This window comes from Athene cunicularia (genome assembly GCF_003259725.1).
Source record: "Athene cunicularia isolate RWA chromosome 6 unlocalized genomic scaffold, athCun1 chr6_part1, whole genome shotgun sequence".
Taxonomy (NCBI): domain Eukaryota; kingdom Metazoa; phylum Chordata; class Aves; order Strigiformes; family Strigidae; genus Athene; species Athene cunicularia.
The window spans coordinates 14,576,955-14,598,789 of record NW_020799105.1 but is presented as its reverse complement, the minus strand read 5'-3'; the positions used below and the strand labels follow the sequence as shown (position 1 = coordinate 14,598,789).

Sequence of the window (21,835 nt, the reverse complement as noted above, 5' to 3'; positions counted from 1 at the left end):
AGAACTCATTATCCAGGCTGCTAATCAACGCCTGCTTGTATACATATATGTAGTAGGAATAAGATGAATGAAGGGTGGTGATACCCCTGGGTTAGATCCCAACAGAGGCTTCATGTCTACATGGTATTTCATTCAATTCTTTTGGTCTCTTAGGCTGTATGCATGTATCTATCACCATTTCTTTGTGTTAAAGCACTTCTAGGTGTTTATCTGTGGTTGAATAACATTTACCGCCCTGTTAAAATTAAAAGTAATTGTGAAGTGCAAGAGAAACAACAACTTGTAACTGGGCAGGTAGAAGGACTGGCTACTGCTAGTTTTGAACATGATAATGCGAGTAAGATCTAATAGTAGCTTTTTTGATTGCCTGTGTATTTGTTCATATGCAAAAAGCTAATGTTTTTCTAAGCTTTCCAGTCTTTCAGTTGTTTTTATAGATGTTGACAGAAGAACAAGCTTCCATCTGTATATAACGTTACCTGTAAATAAAGCTACGAATGCAAAATAATTGCCTAGAGATTTGAAGTAAGAAATGGCTGGCAATTCTGACTAAGATTACCATTTGCAATAGGCCTTCGACATCTGTTCGCCTGTGCTGTGGCAGGGGTACTGACAGCTTTTCTTTAACAATTTCAAAGCAAGTTTTATGTGTCAGATTTTCTTCACTCTTATCCCCTTTTGAAGTGTCCCGTTTTGAAATCACTGCGAAGAGCTGCATTAACTCATTAATGTATTTTTTCCTAACTCAGCAGTTCAGATATAGCCCTTGCATTCTTTACATGTCTTTATCAGCCCAAACTTCACAAAGGGTAATTTTAGTTTAAGTCAGGCTGCAACAGAAATACTCATTTCTGAAAAGGCTGGGTGGTGAGGTGGACAGGGTAACCAAAGTGAACCAGCAGTCCTTGGCAGGGCTGTGTTCAGCATTCTGCTGTGGCTCCTTCACCTGAGTGCTAGAACATCTCTGAAATTTTCAATAACAGAAGTAACTATAACAGCATTCTTCTCAGTTCACTGAGGAAATAGCTCGGTTAGTTTATATGTGCTCCTGAGAGATGACCTTATAAAGGGAAAGATCAATCAGTAGATGAGAATTTGACATTAGTGTTCTAACCAACAAAGGTCATATACGCATGCATACAGGGGTGCATATGTTTATTGGGGGGAAAGGAAAAAGCTATGCTTGTAAAGTATAGGTTGATTGTTATATGACCAAGACAGATACATGCAAATGCTTCAATAAAGTTTCTGAATAGAAAGACTCAACTTTAATGCAAATCCACATTTTAGTGCAATTCATCCTAATGGGTTAAACCCCAAGCTGCTGCCTTCTTGTTTTAATCCTTCAGATTGCAAAATCTGAAATCCCGGAATCTGGTATGAATGTTGGTGTAGACCCTGATCCGGGAGTGTAACACCCTCCACAGTCTGCAGAAAAATAAATACATTTGTAGACATTAAGTATCTTAAATACCTTTGTGAGTATCTTAGATACCTTTGTGAATTTAGCCAGCTTCCCAGATAGGAGAGAACCTGTAAATAATGGGTTCTTAGGGTTTACTTTAGAATGACTGGTTTTGAAGTGATTAGCAGAAGGGAAAATTCATGTTACTGCTTGCAAATTAAGTTCTATATGGACACATTTCTACATTTTAAAGAAAAGATGAAGATTTATGATTTACAAAAATATGTTATACTTTTAAATGTCTGTTACCCAAATACATGTCACTTTTTTGTAATGTAGGATACCAGCCATACCGGTTTGGGCTGATTATCTACAACTCCTGGATATTAGGACATAGCTCAGACAAACACGAGCTGCATAATAAACAAAACTTCTGCTGATAATTGATCTCGGTTTCAGTCACATGTTAAGAGATATTATGGGAACTCTGCACAGTCTTCTGTGTTCACTTGTTTTGTTCTTCCCCAAAACATGTAGTCAGTGTCTCTATGGGCAACCCTTATAACAGAAATACATTATTTTCTCTACTGAATGGTGTCTCTTAAAGCAAGGATAAAGCACGTGTCCATACTCTCTACTAGTCCATGTGAAGAAAACCGTATGAATTGTAGGTGTAAGGCTCACGTAGTTAGGTTTTCAAAAGGACATGAATGTTTTTTTGCAGAAAACTGACCTCCAATTTCACTGAACAATCAGCTGGAGCAGCTAATTTGAAATATGCTGAGAAAAGACTCTTAACAAAATTAGTCTAAGCTTGGAGTATACAATGAATTGATAACTTTAGTCTCTTGCTGTCTGCCATTTGGCGTTTCTGACAATCATTATCATCTTCTATACTCAGAATTTAGCATTTCTTATTGTATGTGTTTATTTTAAAATGCTTTGGGAAGATGCTGGTTTAATTTTTCCTAATCTAATTTAAATGCAAATTGTAAGCACTCACATGATGCTGTGTGTATATAATTAAGTATCATTATATACTACATGAATCATTCAAAAAGCTCTAGAGAGCCATTCCGCTATGTAAAGCTTGACTTATATTGAAAAGCCGCCAAGTGACTTGTGGTTTTGTGATTAAGTGTTTGTACTTATGAAATCTCTCTTTGAATTATAGGTCAACAGATTATGGGACAACATATGAGAAACTGAATGATAAAGTTGGTCTGAAGACTATTTTGAGCTACTTGTATGTTTGTCCAACAAACAAGCGTAAGGTAGGTGATAATGTGATTGGCTCATTTTGACTTTTATGATGCAATTTCTGCCCCAGTTTTCTCAATATCTTTTACTATTTAAGTGTCTGGAAACTCTCTCTTTCTGTCTCTGTCCACTTGAAAAAAATATGTATCTTTACCAAAATATAAGACAACTTGTACCACCTATACTACCTGCCAGTCTACTTTAGGGAATATATGTTTACAGAAGATGGCCATTAAATGGATAGGCATAATAGGTATCAGGCATTTAATTGTTTGCTTACCTTCTGGATGGTGATGATTTTGTTGTCTGAAAGTGAGACAGACTCATTAAAATGGCAGAAATGCATCTACAGTGGCCAGATTGTCTGTAACATTATTTGTCTTTTAAGTGCTCCCAGTAGTGAACTGAACAGGATTTGACAAATTCCTGCAGAGAAAATACCTTCCAAAGCCCAGAAGGTTTTAATCATGTAAGCACCCTACTGACTAACAATTTACTAAGAATTTATAATGCTAACATGTTCATAAAGGAATCTGATGTCTTCTTTGAGATACATTTTTGATACATTTTTTGTGATTTGAAGGTATGCTGTAGGAAGTGACGAAGTAGAGTTCATAATGATGATGACAACTTGTATTGTCACATATGCTAACATGCTAGTAAACAATATTGTGTTTATTACTACTGGTGTTTTGGTGTGGAAACTAAAAAGCAGTTTAAATCATTCTGAACTTACTAGCAATTTCATTTCAGATTTCCTCATGTGTTGGTCCACAAAAAAAAAGAATGAAAATAAAATCAAAGCGTTATTAAATAAATGGCAGTGGTGATGCCATTGTGTCCTCTTGACTTATTAACTGTGAATCTACAGTGCACAGGCAGAGGGTAGAAGGCCCAAATCCAGTTCTTTACCAGAGGGAATATGAACCTGGATAGAGTAGTTTTCTCTCCTCATTTTTTGTCCTAGTGGACAGTTTGAGTTATTACAGGCAAAACTGAATTGCATCCGCAGAAATTTCTAGTGAAGACTCACCTCTAAAGGAGACTGTGCATATTTGGGCAGCTGAGGTCACTATGATGCTGTTTTCATTACACTGAAACGTTTATGTATTCTTAAGACAGGCTATGAAAGGAAGAGGAAGCTGTCTTAACCAAACCAAGGCTAATGCTTAAGCTTTGTTCTCTTGTAGTGCGTGTTTAACGCTTTGTTCAAAAGAAACAGGTGCTTCTAGGCCCGAGTCATTTGTCCTGTTAAGAAATTGATCCTAGGATGATAAAAATCACATCCTAATGTCACCTACTTTTCTCCAATTGACTGTAAGTGGAAAACTGTACCACCAGCTGAGGTGTAGACACGTGACAGGATATACTTGATCCTACCTTCTAGTCCCCCACCTGAGCCTGTGAATAATGTTTTTTTCATACTCAAGGAACCTTTCACTGATGTTCAAGGACGTTCTTCCTCCCTCTGGTAAAATAGTATTTGCAAACATTGGAACATAAAACTAGAGTGGACTTCTGGGATCACGCATTCTATTTCATTGCTGCAGGCAGCTCATGTGGTCCTAACATGACAGTTATCAAGTACTCTCTTAACAGTATTATGATTAATGGACTGTAGCTGTGGAATTCCAGTCCTTACCTATTCTGATGAATTTAGGTTTTGCTGGAAGACCCTCAGAAAAGTTGGCTGACACCTTTGTAATGCTACCTGATTCATTCCTCATACCTACCTGCGTTGCTGTGATTACATGAAACTGGTGAGAAAAACGATCATAATCAAAACAAAAAAAAAAAAGTATGGGCTCCTGATGGTAGTCAGATTAAGTTGAGATTTAATGGTCCCAAATTAGTGGAGAGATGTCGACTCATTGCAGCTGACCCCTGATGAAGATATGAAGCTTTTCACTAGAAGCTAAAGATCGAAATTATCAGATCACTCAAATATCATTCAGGTTTGAAAGGTTGGTCTCCTAACACAGAAACTGTGGTGTGGAGGCTATATAATCATGCCTGATGTTTGTTGGGGGAGTAATAATACTGTTCTGTAGAACTATGAAGGGATTTAGCTGGGCAAAATCTGCATGATCCCTTAGCTATTGTGGTGCAGAGAAACGTAAGAAGAAACTAAGGGGTTTGCAAGCATGTTAAGCCAACTAAATGCAGGCTGACTCTGAAAATACTTCACCACCTCTGGCTGCACCTTCCCTCTCCCTCCCTCATACTGCCACCCTTGTTTGTGTAGCCATCTGTTGAGCTGGATCGAGGACTAATCTGCCTGAAAACTAATCGCTTTCCAGCTCAGAAAACAAATAGATGAAAGGAAAAACCTGTCAGGTGGAAGGGTGGAAGTGCCTGTTCTGGCAGTAGACAGTGCTAAAGTTGGCCTAGAATCAATATGGGACAGTTCCAGAGGAAAGCTGCACCACCTGGGATGAAAGGACCTATGTAGTGGTCTGAGATTGAATTTTCCAGAACTCATTTCAGCAGGAGCAGAATTAGGCTTGCAGGCAGAACGTTTGGAGGCCCTGTTTATGCTATTTCTGTAGAATATCAGGCCATTATTCCAGTAAACATTTAACTTTAGGCACCTACCTAGTCCCCTGTGATTAAGAGGGCATGGGGAAGAGAGGGTAGAACTGTATTTCCACACTAAAATACTTTTGCAGTGAAAGCAAAAATAGTAAAACTCAGGGTATTTGTTATTCCTGCTGTCAAATGGAAAGCAGAAAGAAACATATTTACAAGTTTTACCACCAAGATAATTTTCAGCAAAAACTTATAGATCCTCAGACCTGATCCTGTGCCCCACCCCACCCCCTAAGTGCTGATACCACTGTGAGAAACTCTGGTTACTTTGAAAGTTTCATCTTCTTTCACTAATGTGGGCTGGGTAGGTAGCTGCAGATATTTTTTTAAAATGTAGGACTCAACTGCTCTAAAATCTATTAATTTTATAACACTCATGCTGTTTGTGTGAAGGGTTTATACATTGCTGGAGTTAATACTGGGCAAATGCTCACAACGTGTTTTCCCTAAATATTTGTTCTATGTGCTGAGTAATTATTCTGACTGTACCTGCAGCCTTCAATGTTCTTTGGTCCACAAGGCATTCCTCAACAGAAAGAAAAGGCTTCTTCAGTATTAGAAAAGGAAAGGTGCATTTTTTATCTTGAAGCTATTGGACAAGAGACCTTGCTACAACAGTGATTCATCAGTGGGGCCAGAATGTACTTAAACTTACTGAGGCTACCTTTTGAAAAAAAAAAAATCCCTTTAGCACATGCTTAACTTTCAGGAATAGTCCCACTAAAACAGAAGGTAAATGTTGAACTTTGCTGACTCAAGACTGATTGCTTCTAATGAAAAAGCCAAGTGTATCCTATACATAGTCTTGTCTGTTCCTTGCAAAGCTGAGCAGTTGGAACAATGAACTGCAGAATGCATGTAATTGGATTTATTCAAATAATTAATAGATTTGTCCGTGAACTTCTGATGATTTTCATATTCTGGAAAAGAACAAATAGCAACATGTGTTGAATAAATTGTTATAATTTATTTGCTCTTCTCCATCTAGAAAAAAAAATGTACAGGATTTGCAGAGCTTCCCACAGTCTATGAATGACAATTTCTTTCTAAAAGCTCCTGCTTCCAGTTCTTGTCTCTTTATTGAACAAAATTAAATCCTTTAACCAGGCATTGAAGGCAATGTTGTATTATAAAAGGGTGCTTTGAAAATAAAAATGAGAACAAAGTCAACTGTTATTTACAATTTAAACTGATGACCTATTGCTGTGTTTCTCTGAATTCCAGTTTTCTTTAATGAAACTACAGTAAAAGGTAACATAGTAATGTATAAACCCCATCAATGAGAGGTGGAAACCTTGTTTTTTGGTATTCTCTCCTTTCACTGAATTACTGTACTACCTGATCGTATAACTGATGACAGAGATCGGGGAGGTGCAGGGGTGTGTGTGTGGGGTGGCGATTGTAATGTGTGGATCTTGCCAAAGATGCAGAGCCTGTTTGAGTATTTGTCAACAAGTCTCCAGAAGTGAGAATCCCCAATGTGCAATAAATCCCTAGGCTTAGGTATGTCAACACTGGTTTATTTGTTAGGTTCATAGAGCCTTTTGTGAAGGTAAATAAAATTATTTAAATGCTTCTACATGAAGAAATAGTGTTTGGGAATAATGCATTGGTGGGTTAAAGACTAAACTAAAATAGAAATCCAAGTTGATATCTTGAAAATCCATTTTTGCAAAATTCTATCATTCACTTTCCTAGAAACTCACATGCAGAAAGTTTTATGGTCTTTGTCTATAAAAGCCTTTTAGATAACTTGCTTTTAAGCATTGCATGGAAAATCATAGACCTGTGCAAATAAAAAGTGAATGAGGCGTGCTGGGGACTCTACAATTGATTTAACTTGAGGTTTTCTTGGACTCAAAAAGTGCTGCTGACTAATTTAGACACTGTATCCTTGTACGAAGCACACTGTGTTCTTTGCAAAGAGCCAGTTTGTACAGCCTTTTCGTTCTTTGTACTTTCAAACCTCTTGTATCCTTCTATCTCCAGTTAATTAATAAACTGCTGGATGATAGTATCTGCCAGCAACTTTTATGCTATTATTGGAAGTAATGCATCAGGTATTTCCTGTGAATTTGAATTTTTGTGTTAGTTTGTTTTGTTTTGTTTTCTCTCCCCCCCTTTCTTTCAGCAAGCCTGCCTTGAATTTTCCCTTTATTCCTGCAACTGTTCAGATTTTAATTGCTGTGCAGTAGTGTCCTCTTTTCTTTCTCTCTAAAGATGAATGGATTACAGATGCCTTTCTCTTCTTTTATATTTAGTGGTCACGATTTGCACCTTTATCTCAGCATGTTAAGCATTGTCCTGTTGTGCGTGTAGCTCCACGATAATGGATATTTATTGTAAATATATTTGCATGGGTTTTAGTGCTGGCTAGATCCCCAGCTACTTCAAATTAATTTCTATTAATGAGTTTTAAATGAAAGGAAATGAAAGGAATAGCAGTCCAGCCTTCTGTTCTTTCTAGCATTGGGGAGTGGTGGAGAGAATAGTTGGTAAATGTTTTAGTGAAGACAGAAGATTTACCCTTATTAGCTGAAATGGGAATGAGTTGAGTGCTACTTTGTATTTTGTAGTATTATGTTCTGGTTTTGGAATGTAAACCGCCCAGCTGTATAAAGGGTAAGACCCAGAACTGCATCATTACACTGGTCTTTTTATCTTCTCTCCTGAGAGTCAAGGAAAATGACTGTAGAGATGAAGAGTTCCACCTGACATTGCTGTTTCTCTAGAAGCTGCTATCCTCAAATGCTAAAATCAGATTGGGAACATTTCTAAAAGTCCTGTCTGACCTCTCTCACCATGGAAGCTTTAAGAAATCTGATGTGACATGGAAGCTTTCAGAAGTCTGATGTGATGGCAGAAAAAAAAAAAAAAAAAAAAGTAATTTCCAACAGTGTCCTCCTTGTAGACCTCTATAAATCTTAGTATGAAGACTACCAGTTTTTATTAGAGAGGTTAGAGCACAGCAGAGCTCTAAGCACACCTCATTGTAGACAGAGCCAGATCTTGTGGTTGTCAAGGGTTGGCATCCTTATCAAATTAGGCACAGTGGGAGAGCCAGGCTCTACAGTCAGTCAGTCATGCCAATAGCCCAAAGTGCTGTGGCAGTCCACTCTTGCAGAGATAAAATAAATTATTCTGTTGCTCTCTTCATTCGGAGGGAAAGGTCCTTGTTAGCTGCAGGCTGTGAGTGCAGCCTTCAAAGAGGTAGCCATAAGAGATCAAAAAGACATTGTCTCACAGATGTGGATGGTGGTTTTTTGGTGTTTTTAAAATGATGTAGTGATCAGGAGATTTCAAGGAGACATTTAATGAAAGTATTTTCTTACCTTTTGAAAGGGAGGAACCACCTTGTACTGAAGTGTTTTGCAGATCAAAACATAAATTTCATCAAATGAAAACATCTGTTTGGATTAAACTGTATAGCATAGGAAGGTATATGAAGAAGCCCCCAGATTTTTTTTGTCTCCTACACTATGACCATAGATAATGATTCTTTATAGCCTCATCTTTTATTTATGTAGAGGGAGGGAGTCAAGAGAATGTGGGGTGGGATTCATCCACTGGTTTTGCTGATCTGATAGGCAGTTTGGTGTAGATAGGGCTACACATGCCTGTTCTCCAATGGTCTTCCAGTGGGAGAGCATAGGGGTTCTTCCTCACTTGTATCTTTTCTTTAAATACAGGGTCTAAGTCTGGTTCATTCAGCAGCTTTGGCTTAAGGTTTCACCTTCTGAATCAGAAGAGAGTTAAAATCTGAACCTACAAGGGTCAGAATTATTATCTTGGATTGCAGGGGTGGTTCGGTGGACTTTTGATAACACTATACAGATGTAAACTGTTCACTACCCACAGGAAGAGGGATGTCTCACCCTTCAAATTAAGAAATCTTTCATTTTCTGCAGTTCAGCAATAATGATGGAGTGTCAGCTGCTATTACAAGCCGCTATTGGTGGTGACTGGAAAATCTTAAATCCTTATGATAATACATATATTACAATTTTCATTTCTGCTTGTAATATCTTTAGACTCAAGACTAATGCTTCTACCTGTGCATCAGATAATCGAGTATAGACCTGACTTTCATTTCAGAAGACTCTCTTTTCTGTCCCCCACCCTATATGAAAACAAGGAGAAAGCCAACAATGTTTTTATTAGTTTAGAAAGGTAGATCTTTCATCATATCTTTTGGATATGATCTAACACAGCTGCAGTTTGGTAGAGTTTCACTAGAGTCGATGAAGACCTGTAGAGTGGCAGTGACTAAGGGCTCATGCTGTATTATTAGTCTTTAATACTGAGTTCATGGGAAACCAATAATTAACAAGCATTTGGTCCATGTTAAGAAAGTGAAGGCAGAGTCTCATCTTTCAAAGTGAGTATTTTGACTTTTGAAGTGTCTGGCAGCATTCACTACCAAACTTTCTGATTCATGGCTATAGTATATGACAGCTCTCACAATAGCCATTACACACAAAGCCCTTGCCATTATTCTACATCCATATCTCTTCTTGGATATGAAGTGAAATCAAAGCACATTTATTCTGCTGCTGCTCTTGTAAGCCTATCAAAAATAGTGGCAGTTTTGACATTTTTCCACTCAAAGCAGTACTACAGTATGCTGTTGTATCTCACAGAAGTCTCCAAGGGCACACTGATGTTGAAACTAATGATAGGGAAATATGAGCCATGGAATTCAGCTTTAGAGCTAAGATTCACCCAAGCTGAGAAGGGTTTCAGAGGTATTCTTTCCATTCTGACTCTGACCTCTGTTTTCTACAAACTGGACAGTTAACATTTATGCAAAATAATCTTGTTGAATGTCCTTCAATTCTTTTACCCCTTTTTAATTTGTCAGTGATTTACCAAATATTATGGAAGAGATGATATCCCTTTTGGCAAGGGAGGATATATGCCAACCGCTTAGAGAGCAGAGGAGCAATATGTCATTAGTTGCAGCCCAAATACAGGCAGCTGGGATTGATGGTAGCACAAGAATGTGTGTAACTACAGAGCAGACCTGTCTTTTTGTCAAACTTGTAGCTCCATCCATTTATATAAGTAAGACAGGCTGTTTAAACCAGGAAAAAAGCCAGTTGCCATAATACTGATTTTTTTTTTTTTTTCTATGAAAAACTAGCCCAAAGTGGTTGAAAATCAGTTTGTTCAGTGTCCCATAAAGTTGGACTAAAAATATTTACAGCAGGGTTTTCATCTACCTTCTGGATTTTGAGACATTAAAGATACATACCTAAATCTCACTTTTATATCATTTCACTGCTGTGGAGTAGTAGAACATACGTCTTTGGTCATGAAATATGGAAATTGTCTTGTTACTATATGACTTCACAAGTTGGTCTTAAAGGAAAAAATAGCATGGTGCTGTGGCATAACCATGTGGTGGCTGCTTTGTTGGGGTTTGGAACTGTTAATATAAAAAAATAGCAAATGTATGAATACTGACCACAGGAGTTCTGAACTCAACCCTCCCTTGCCAGGCCTGCGACAGTCATATGTAGTATCTGTTAATTAGCAGATAGAGTAATCTGTAGGGCATGTTTTCCAGCAGATTGCAATTGGTCACTCCTCTGTAGTCTAGATATGTTATTATGAAGAAATGAATGACTAAATAACAAGATAGTTGAGCGATACACCTTCTGTCTAGCTGTACTTGGATTACAAGGAGAAGAAAGTGAAGAAAATAATCAAAGTGTTTTTTATTGTGAAACTTATGATTGATAAATGCTGGTAAATGTAAAGAGAGGGGAGTGGTGGCAAAAATTAATGGATGTAATTAGAAAATTGTCTACTGGTAAGAAAATGTGGAATTTGACTTATATGCAGATAGCATGAGAATTAGAGACCAAGAAATTATGACTTAGGTGTTATATAAAGAGTAACAGGTCATAGCTGAAGCAGCCAAGCTTTTTGGAGAAACTGGGAATAATTCAGTGTCTGGTATGGAAAAGATATTGCAAAAACTGTAAGTGAGCTTTGTCCTTTTAGTGCTACTAAGTGAAAGGTTTAGGTTTCTTGTTTCAGGGATAGAGAGAGATTTAGCAGAGCCAGAAGAGGAAAAAAAAACAACCTTGAGTCAAAAATAACACAAACCATAGAATTCAAGGATCAAAACTTACTGAAAATAAGGCACTGTAATCCATAATTTTGTAAGTCTTTTGTTTCCTATCTCTCTGCCTCTTTCTCATTGGTAGCAAAAGAAGGAATTAAAACATTTAGGAAGGGTATATCACTTGGGGAGCAAGAAAAATACAGTGTCCACTACAGCTTGGGGATTAATGACAAAGAGAGACTGGGGGTAGGAACACACAGAATTATCCTTCTGTTTACCATGACTTGGCTTTCAGATGGTCTCCCAGAAGTTTGCACAAACCCAGTTTTCCTGTGGAGTTGTCTCTTCTTCCATGTTCAGAACTACTGAATTGTGGTCAGTGGTTCCTTAAAGGCAGGATTTTTTTAGGGATAAGTGACAGCAAAGGAAAGCTGTTGAGGAAGTGTAGCAGTGAGAATGGCAATAACTGGAGACAGTGCTTGTGGGTGGTATAGAGACATTAACTGAACAGACCAAGTTATGTTCATAAAGAACCACCGGAGGAGTTCTTGCTATGTATTCTGATACAATGGATCAAGCTCTAGACCACTGTTTCCCAAACATTTTTTCATTGATAGAGGAGGGTAATCAGAAATGGTGAATGTTCAGGTCACTCTCATACCTTCACAGTGTTTTTGTGTACATTTGCTAAAAAGGACAGGTGAGCATTTGAGAAAAATACTTGGTAGTAAATTTTGAGTGTGGCCCAACTGTTCCCATAAATGTGGGAGCCAATACAGAGTTTTGTTGCTTTTTCTTAAACTGTCAGTGCAGTTAAACTGGAGGTGGTGGAATATTTTCAAAAGATAAAAAATGTTTAAATTAACACATTACTTGACAAGAAAGAATTAAATTTACAAAGTCTTCTATTGCATATAGAACATTATGAATAATGGATTTTGCTATTTAGAGAAAGAAAAATTTCATATTGATTGAAAGCACTTATTCCTTTTCAAACCTTTTTTTATTTTTTTTTCCCCTGCTGAGGTCATCCAAGGCTTTTCTGTCTTGAAGAGATTCATGTTAAATAGACAATGTTTCTGGGGTGAAAAGCTAAAATCATTTTGTTTTGAACCATTTCTACTTTTAAATTCTGAAGAGATTTATCAAGATAAATCCTACCGAAAACAATGGAACTTTATTTATGATACTTAAATTACATTCTTAATCACTTTCCTGATTCTTTTGTTGCTAAAAGTCAGCCCTTAACAGTTTCAGTACAATAAAACACTAAAATCTCCTCTGCACATATGTGTTTAGGTCTCTGTATGCCTCTCTGTACACTTAAAACCTCTTCACAGACTCTAGTCCCATATACTGAATTCCTTCATGAGAGGAAATAAGGAGAACTAGAAGGGAATTCAGTGGACAACAAATGGCAATGGAAAAAAGAGGGGAGAATGATACTAGAAATTTAAATAGTGTATGATAGCTGAGCAATTTAGATATGGCAAGAACTTGAAGTGATTAGTCCCTTGGGGAGGACAATCTTCAGGAATATGCACAAAGAAACATGAGAATGAACTGTGATGTGGTCCTTGCATCCCAGATTCCCTAGGTGCAGGCATTTCTCAGGGTTTTGTCTCCTGCTGAATGATAAGATGCTTATGTGCATGTATCAGTATTTTTCTTCCACACAGACAGACCAAAGATACAGCTAGAAAGCAATGGGATATATTATCCATGGAACAGCACAGTTAACAACAGAACCTGCCTCATTTGTTTTGATAACTAATCTTGCTCAAAAATTAGCAGCTGTATCTTCAGCAGATAAGATTAAAAAAATCACCTTTCTCTGGTTTAGGACTCCACTGCACAGCAAATTGCACAAAGTTTGAACATTATTTTGGTGGTTTGTTAGTTTTTTTTTTTTTCAGCCAGAATGTGATTTAGAGAATTTAGCATTGAGCATGTGGTAAGAATGCTGGACTGTCTTTGTTCGTAGGTTCAGCACTTTCTGTGAACTCAACTCTTGAGCATGTTTTCTGCTCTGGATGTAGCTTTCTGGTGAAGACAACCCACTAGAAGTAGTTCCTCAATAATAGGCATTGTAATGGGTTTGCAGCTGTTTCTAGACATTATCCAGAACTGAGAACTTAATATCATCTTATTGGGTCTCATCCTTCTGCATCAAGCTCAAGTTTTTTTGTCCTATTTATAAGCTAAGAACTTCAGAGGTAGAAATTTTTTTCTTCATGTTCGAACAGCATCTGTTCCTTTGGGTTCTGGGGTATAACTGTCTCCCATTTATTACTATTACTAATGGTAAATAATGAATGTGGTAGCATAGCAAACTTGAAGGACAGCAGTCTGTGCTTAGTGTTTGACACTTTGGGAAGAAATGCAAACACACCCATATGACCTCCCTAGTGTAATACTGTTCAGCTCCCAGAACGTAAAGAACAATTGCAGGTGAACCAAAGGCAGCCAGATGGTATCAACTGGTGAAGTGTAACAGTTTCTCTGCCTACATCTTGAGACCCTCAGTCATTTATGAATTTTGTGTTAATAGGTAGCAGAGAAGAAATATTGTCAGGCCTTGTTTATGAATGAGATCAAATGTATGTTTTGCTAAGGTCAGAAAGCAATCAGTTGCAAAGGCAGGAATACAACACAGGGTTTTAGTTGAAATCCCCCCCCCCCATCTTTTCTCCTAATTCATGTAATTCTGGAAGATCCAATCTTTTTTTACACCATTCCTTTCTGACAGGGAATCCCAAACCATGTTCCATCCATGCAAGTTTCTACCCTTCATTTGTTTGGTTAACCCCAAGCATAAATCTTTTCACCATAAGAAAGAGTGTAAAGGAAAGAAGGAAACATCATTCATAGCTTGCTTGGGAGAAGGGTAGCATTAGGCAATTGCAGAGGGATAGAGGAAGCTTACGTCAGCCATCCGATGTAGCGGTGGGCAAAGTTCACGAATCATGTGCTGTCCATGACCCGTGTGTGTCTAACACCAGTGTGCACAACAGTATTCTTTTTTTTTTTTTTATCTTGAAAATAAATAAATTTCTCCCACACCTTTTGAAATATGTCTGGCATTTCAAACCTTGGAGCTGAGAGCTATCTTCCAAGTCACGTCCCTTGTTAGTGTTTTACCATTCTCTTTTTATAAAACCTCTACCAGCAAACCTCTTCCATATGTTCCAGGATGCCAAACCTTTCCTTTTGCTGCCACTTCAAGTGTGCTACTGACATTTACAAGCTCTCACAGGAGCAGTCAGTCAATTACCACCAAAGATTCCCATTGTTCCAAGGAGACTGACCTTTCCCCTTGGGCACCAATTAAAATCTATTACTTTTAATCCCATAGTACTTGCTGTAATTTGAGCTCTGGCTCTTGGCCATGTAGAACTTCTTGGGTCTCCTTTTCTTTATTACCGAAACTTTGCTAAAGATAGAGTGAAAATTCCAAAACGTATGTATATACTTTGGAGAAAGCAACATAATTTTAATGAATTTAAATTAATCTGTCTTTCACTTGTCATCAGAAGTGTAAGAAAAATCCCAGTGAAAGAATAGATATGTTTCACATGATGGCATGGCTTGCTTGCTTCCTCTTTTTGTGTTCTTCCTTCAGCTAATGTGCTCCAATTATTCTACAGCAGAGAATTGCCAGCAACTGAAGGACAAACATGCTGTGGGCCTTGCTAGTACTTAACTGCTGTGCTCTGAAAATTGAGGAAAGGTGAAGAACTGTGTACCTGTCAAGTGTCTTGAGCCTCAAGGCATGTCCTTTCTTGTATTACAAACCACTAGAAACAAAGACTGTAAATACTGAATTACTAGTCGCAAAGCTGCATATTGTGGTTAAAATTCTTGCTGTAAAATTGTACTTTCATGCTTATTAAGCCTTTCCATCAGCTTATGTTTCCTCTTTCAGTTGGAATTTGTGAGGTTAGAAATAATTGCTGATCTAGTATGGAGGGTTTTTTCTCTATTGAAGATGTCTATCTGGAGAGCTAGTTAGATATCTGTCAGAGTATGTTTTTTTGTGAAAAATGAGGATTTTGAAAAATGTGTTTGGATGTCTGCTTTTTGTCATCTGTTCTTCTTTAGTGTCTTTGAGGTTGTGTGAAAACTTTGTATGTTCAACCCATTGCCAAATGCTCAGCACTTTTTAAGGGAAGAAGTTATATATCATCTTGATATTTATCACAGAAGGCAATTCAGTTTTAAGACCAACATAGTATACGGGTTTATGGTATGGATGGTTGGGTATAAAGCAGACATTGATAAGTTGTTCAGAAGTTTCTAAATCATTATGATGATGAAGAATTCTGAAAAAATCTAGTGTCTATCAGCTTTCACAAGACTAATTACAGGAGAATTTCATTCTCTTAGAGAATAGCTAGTATCTCCTTGTCTGGTAACTATAGAGCAAATTCTGTTTCCTTTTGCTTCCTGTTTTTGATATAAGGCAGTCAGTTTTGGTTGCTTATTCACTTGTTTTGCTCATTTGCTCAAGTCTTTTAATATTCTAGTAAGTTAGTGGACCATACTTTGTCATTTTTGTGCAGAATGATTTCTGTGCCTTCATGTCAAGCAAATAATCATCAAGACCTTCAGTTACCAGTTGGCACCAAGTAACTTTACACTTGGTGACTTAGATGTCACAGGTGGTTCTAGGAAAGCGTGTGGTTACGAACTAATTTTTGCCTCACCTACAAAACTCTGTGTGGTACATTGAATAACTAGAATTATGAACAATGCTTTTCCTCAGCCTGTATTCTTCCTTTATTGGAATTTGATGAAACATTAAATTTCCTTCCTCACAGTGACTTGAAACTGTTCTTTTCCCCCCTGCAAGATGGGATTTAAATGAATCAAACCTGTGAACTGCCACTGAGTAGCTTCACTGTTGAGAAGGAACAAGAGATAAACTTTTCCGGTCCGAGGAAGACCTTAGGTCCTAGGAAAGAGTTGCATATGCATTTTGGTTTCACATGTACTTTTATCTTAAGGCTTCCATCTCTCTGTAGGTTCAGAGAACTACTTTTTCAACATCGTCGCTAGAACAAGACTACTAATAATTGGAAATACTGTCAGTCCTTTATAGCATTCTGGACTTCTAACGCTTTTTCTGTTTGCGTGTTTGCTTTTGCTGGTTCCAGAAGGTTGTTGTAGATGTGAATCAGGCTCAAGATTGATTTTTAAGTCTAATAAACCTGGAAAAATAAAACTTTCTGAACTGGAGGCTTTATTAACTGCAGGAACAGATTTGTCAAACCTTGCTAGATACTATTTCATATATTATGGTGAAAATAAAAAATACTGAAAAGTAAAAATGGAAAGTATTTTATAGAAGGTTTTGAAATTTCCCTAAGGATAAACTAAAACACCTACTTACTTCCTTTTTTTTGTTTGGTTGTTTTTTTTCCTGGCCATTGGAAGAGGTAAGTAAAAGATTATTTAGGTAGTTACACCCCAGGGATGAATGCAAACTTCCTATCAACTGAAACCAGAAGAAGGCAATGAGGTTTGCATAATAGAGACAGTTTATCATCTGTGTGATTATGTGCTTTAACCTTACAAATCCAAAACAACATCAGTTAATTATTAAGATTTTTTTATATGGGAGATTAAAACCAACCTTGATTCATTCTAAACAACATAAAGAGAAACTGAAGCATTGAGGCTTTCTTGTATTCAGGAAAGTGATGTATTCAGGCTTGTAATCACATTTTTGTTACAGAATCAGTGTCTTCACCTTCTGTAAGCCTTTCTAGCTGGGTTAGCCTAAATTTGGCTTAACTTCTACATTGTTTTCTCTGATACCAAGCTACTGCTCTGACAGCTGGGAAAAGCCAATGTGTAACAGTCCTCTGGATACAACTGCCTTGCTCTGAGGAATTTCTCACCGTCTTCACACTGCAAACTCTGACAGGAGGTGTCACTGGCTGCGTTAGGAGGGAAGGAACAGATACTAGAGGTTTGGACTCAGCACCTGGGTTCCTGCTATACTAGGACAGATATTTACATTAAAGCATTTTTAAATGTCTTAGGAGCGTATGTACCATTTCCCTGATTTTGCAGGCAGCCTGAAAAGTAACTCTGAAACATGTGAATTGCCTTGTATATCCCAATGAGCTATTAATTCCAGTTCTAGATAATAAAAATGTCCCTCTTCAGTTTCAATCTTACCGTGAGTGCAGGACATCACATATTGAAGCTGATTGGTAATCCTGATCCTTTTGCTATCTGCTATACAGATCATGTATTGGAATTTACAACAAGATGAAGTTGGAAGGGTCATCCTTACAGGCAGACTTTGGACAGGAAATTAAAATCATCTGAGGTGAATTTGGCATACAGGTAAAACCTGTAGTTATGATCACTGGTTACACTGGAGAGATGAACTTTCCTTCCCAAAGGATCTCTGCAGCTCACATGCTCTAGATAAACAGCAGGTTTATAAACCCATTTCTTTTTCTCCTAGTGGTTGGCAATGATCAAGTAGTGTATGTTAACTGGCTAGCAGCATGTACTATGCTTGTCACAGCAGATACCCATAGAGACAGCAAAGTAAAAAAAAAGTGTGTGTATTATTTTTTAACTGTGTCAACCTGCCTGTTTACTTGACCCTGTAATTAAGATCATGCCATTAGGTGTTCAGATTGAGGCTGTAGTTACAGGTGTAGTAAACACAGTCTAGGAATAAAAGAAAAAAAAAAAAAAAGAAAGAAAATAAAATGCTGCAAAGCACTAGCAGAGTCCTGAGTAAAGAGGTGAGTAAAAAATGTCTAAGACAGCAAGGTCATTTCTTGGAGAGTTCCAGATTCCAACACTTGTCCACTGCTCAGTCTGTTTCTGTGATACTAGAGCCCCTAAAATAATGCTACATACACCTGTTCTTATGTAAATACAGCTGCCTTCTCAGTGTCTTTCAAGAATGAGCCTAAGCCCACTCTAAGGGTGAGATTTGCATACATGCCGAGTGTGTGCTAAAAGGAAACTGAGGGAGAAAACAAAACACTTCTTTCTGCCTTGGGATTCCTTTGCTTTCACTGAGGAATATGCTAAGCTAATAACATGCGATTGATCACCAAATGGTTTATGTTGATCAGAAAAGTCAGCCACAAAGGGTCTCTTTAAGGGTGTTGATGGTATTTGCAACAAGGCAGGATCTGCAAGCAGTGTGAGTTTGGGTTTTTTCCACTGTTTGGACCACAGATGCAGTGTGACAAGTTTGCATATTCAGCAATGTAGCCTTATGGAACTAAGTCAGGAGGACTCAAGGTTTAGATTCTTTTTTATCTATCTTCCCGAAAACACTGTAAATACAGTCAAATATATATATGGTTACAACTTGCTAGGGCACCTCCATCACAGAACTACTCATGAGTTGATGAGGAGGATCCCAACATGAATAAATCTTAGGCTTGGAGTATGTCTCTCTTGCAGCAGACTCCTACAAGTGATAGACTGGCACAGTCCGAGGTAGCTTTCAGCTAGTTCAGCTACCACCAAAAGAGGAGTGCTTGTAGAACTTGGAGTGCTTCCCTTATGTGGCCAAAACCTGCATCACTGCATCTCAACTGATGTCAGTATTCAAGTTAATTGAACTATATTCATATCTGTAGGAGTCTTACCTCCCAAAGCAGTGGGGAGGTGACTTTAAGAAATTTAAGAATTTTTATTAATCTAGAATTTAGGTAATCTGGATTTATTTCTTTACCTGCTTCCCAACTTGCGACATAACTTTGAAAAAGCTGTATTGATGCTTTACACTTGGAAATGCTAACTCTTGACCTCTGCGAAACAGAAATGTATTTCACTGAGAAATGTTCAGGGTTTCTTTGGGTGAGGTGCTGCCTAAGTGCAAACAATTTTTATTAATAGTCAATTCATGTGCATAATAAAAAATAGGTTCCCACTATAAAGAAAGCTATATTATTCAATATATCTAAATTACAACCACAGTAAAACTGTGTGTATAGTTTCTGTTTGGAATTATATGAATAGGTGCTACATTATACTGTATACTCTTGTACATTATTACTTTGTGAGAGATATACAGTCTGTACTACTCAAGATGGGAAAAACATATCTTTCAGTAAGAAGACATTTTCTAGGCTAGATGAACTAATATTTTATGAAAACATGAAAAAGTGAAGCAGATTCATCAAAAAGATAATGAGAAAACATTATTTTTGCTGGGGTGGAGGACAGTTTAAAAATAAAAATAAAAACCCTGAACAGCATCTTTCTATGTTATCTGCTTTTAAATTCTAAGCACCAGAAGGGCTGTTCTCTCCTTAAAATGCAAAATCTCAGGAAAAAAGAGTCTCATCCTTTTGAAAAATCCATCCCTAAATGTCATAAAATATTACTTGGTAATCTGTCAGATCATTCACACTGAAGGCTGCTGTGGTCCAGTTTGAGTTTAATCTAAAGTGAAATTAGTCCACATGCTTCTTCTGGGTCAGACTTTCATCCCACACGGATTCTTTCCCAGGGGTTCTCCAGGGACAGGTCATGAACAGTGACAGCATTAATGGTGCTCAATGTGTAATGGAATAGGTGATTTTCAGAGGGACAGAGAGTCAGGCAGGTATTGAGCTCTCAGTGACTGCTCTTTATATGCAAGTCGCCTTTTTAATGTGTTTCAGTCCAGATAAAATGTTCCACCTCACTGATTTGTGGAGAGCAACAAAGATAACTTTTTCCCTTGTCTGAACATGTGGAAGAGCTCCTTTTCCCCTCAGTCTGTGAATATTTGTAATTATTCACTAGCAGGTGGACACAGGTTTTTGGCTGTCTTTGGTGCTTTGGCAAACCAAATGGGCAGTGAATCTCTCTGAACTAAATTGGCCGATTGCGTGACTACACAGGAGCATGTCTTGCTTCCTTCTCTGGACTGTACTTCTTGCAGATTAGGCGAGTCATTGGTAGTGTCTGGGCCAGGAAAATCAGTGGACCTGATGATTAAACAGGTCACTACCACACTGCAGGGGAGTGAAAGGGTGAGAGGCTTCCAGTAGTCACCCAGTAAGTGAGAATACAGTAGGTACAGAGATTGTAGGTTAGGTTCATTCTAGCTGAAGCTGCCTATGTTACTCTCAGACCACTGGAGGATCCAACACAGAGAAGGGATATCCAGACCCACTCCTCTCAGCTTTGGGAGGGCAGGCAGTTGGGAAGCCTGAAGGCAGGCAGTCCTTGAGGTTTTAACAGTACAGTGATCACACAGCAAGCTCAGCCTCCATCTCTAACTTCTTTTTTGACTTGTTGATAGCCACCTGTGAATAGTTTGGCAGAAAGGTGCCACAGTTTTCACTGTCCACTTAGCTCTTTACTTCATGTTAGTAACAAGGGGTTCATTGAATACCAAGTGCAGTTTGTGCTGTGATGAGAACATACACAGTAGACATTCAGACCCCTTCCCAAATGATTCCATGTGAACCATCAAGCAATGACTGGAGAATTACTGTTCTCATCACTCATGGGCATTGGAAGTGTTCTGGAGTGCTACCCACTGTTATTCGCTCCAAAGGCCTTTTTTTTTTTTTTTTTTTTTTTCCCAAAATATTATTCTTTTTCCAGCCTCTCCTCCATGTTTCTTGGAAAGTGCCTATCCCACCACCTTGGTCCCAAAACTCATTTTAACTACCAGAGGTCTATGAAGGCATCACAGATCATAGTGAGCCTAGTTTTAACTGACCAGCTGAAGTGTTGAAGATATATCATTAGCTAGACTAATAACCTGTGTAAGATACTCCATTTCTTCATGATTCCCCCTTTTTCTGTAATCCCCTGTGTCCCTTTAGCATAAGAGCAAATAGAGCTTCAAACCTCATATTTTCCAGAAACAGATAATCACTGACCTCTAGACCTTGCTTACACAGTTGTGTGTCAGTTCTGTTTTCCTTCTCAGTGGTCTTGGGTATTTTTCTTTGAAAGAAAGGGAGAAATCCTGGCATCATTCAGGGAACAGAGACAAGAGAGAAAAAAAAAAAAAAAAAAAAAAAAAAAAAAAAAAAAAAGCCCAGTTTTTATGTGTCTGACTTGTTTTGCTCTTAATGGCTAATTGCTCCTCTGTTTAAAGACTTGGCAAGGAAAAAAATGTAAGTAAAGTCTGAGCTATAGCTCATCACTGCTACATCGTTTGATTGTCATTTTTGAAAATTTCCCCAAGTAGCAAAAACATTTAAAAGGGGCTTGGCACCCAGCAGCCAGCACTGCTGCCTCACAGCGAATTGTGCTGCTGTTTAGACAAGGAAGCTGGGATGAGAGAGCACTCTGAGGGGTGAGAACATGCATTTGTGAGGGTACATGTGTTCGATGGGCTGCATTGTTGATTTGTTTGTATATTCGTTTACATATGGACTAAAAAGAAGAATGTAAACCTACTAACAAGGAGGTTTTAGATTGAAAATAATTTTTCAAAGTGTCTGTAGCTTGGATTTTTCTGAAAAGCTTTTCACCGTCGAATCTTTTTTGATCAGTGGTGCCCCCCCCCCCCC

The 21,835-nt window shown here is 37.9% G+C and overlaps 1 protein-coding gene across 1 annotated transcript in view; it reads left to right on the top strand.

Annotated features, from left to right (window-relative positions):
• The first annotated feature begins 331 nt into the window (after window positions 1-331).
• Window positions 332-21,835, top strand: part of LOC113481689 (VPS10 domain-containing receptor SorCS1-like) — a 181,089-nt gene continuing 159,585 nt past the window's right edge. The window contains exons 1-3 of the mRNA XM_026851517.1: window positions 332-337; window positions 1,350-1,411; window positions 2,580-2,679. Coding sequence (XP_026707318.1) covers window positions 332-337; window positions 1,350-1,411; window positions 2,580-2,679 — 168 coding nt within the window. The remainder of the gene's footprint in view (window positions 338-1,349; window positions 1,412-2,579; window positions 2,680-21,835) is intronic.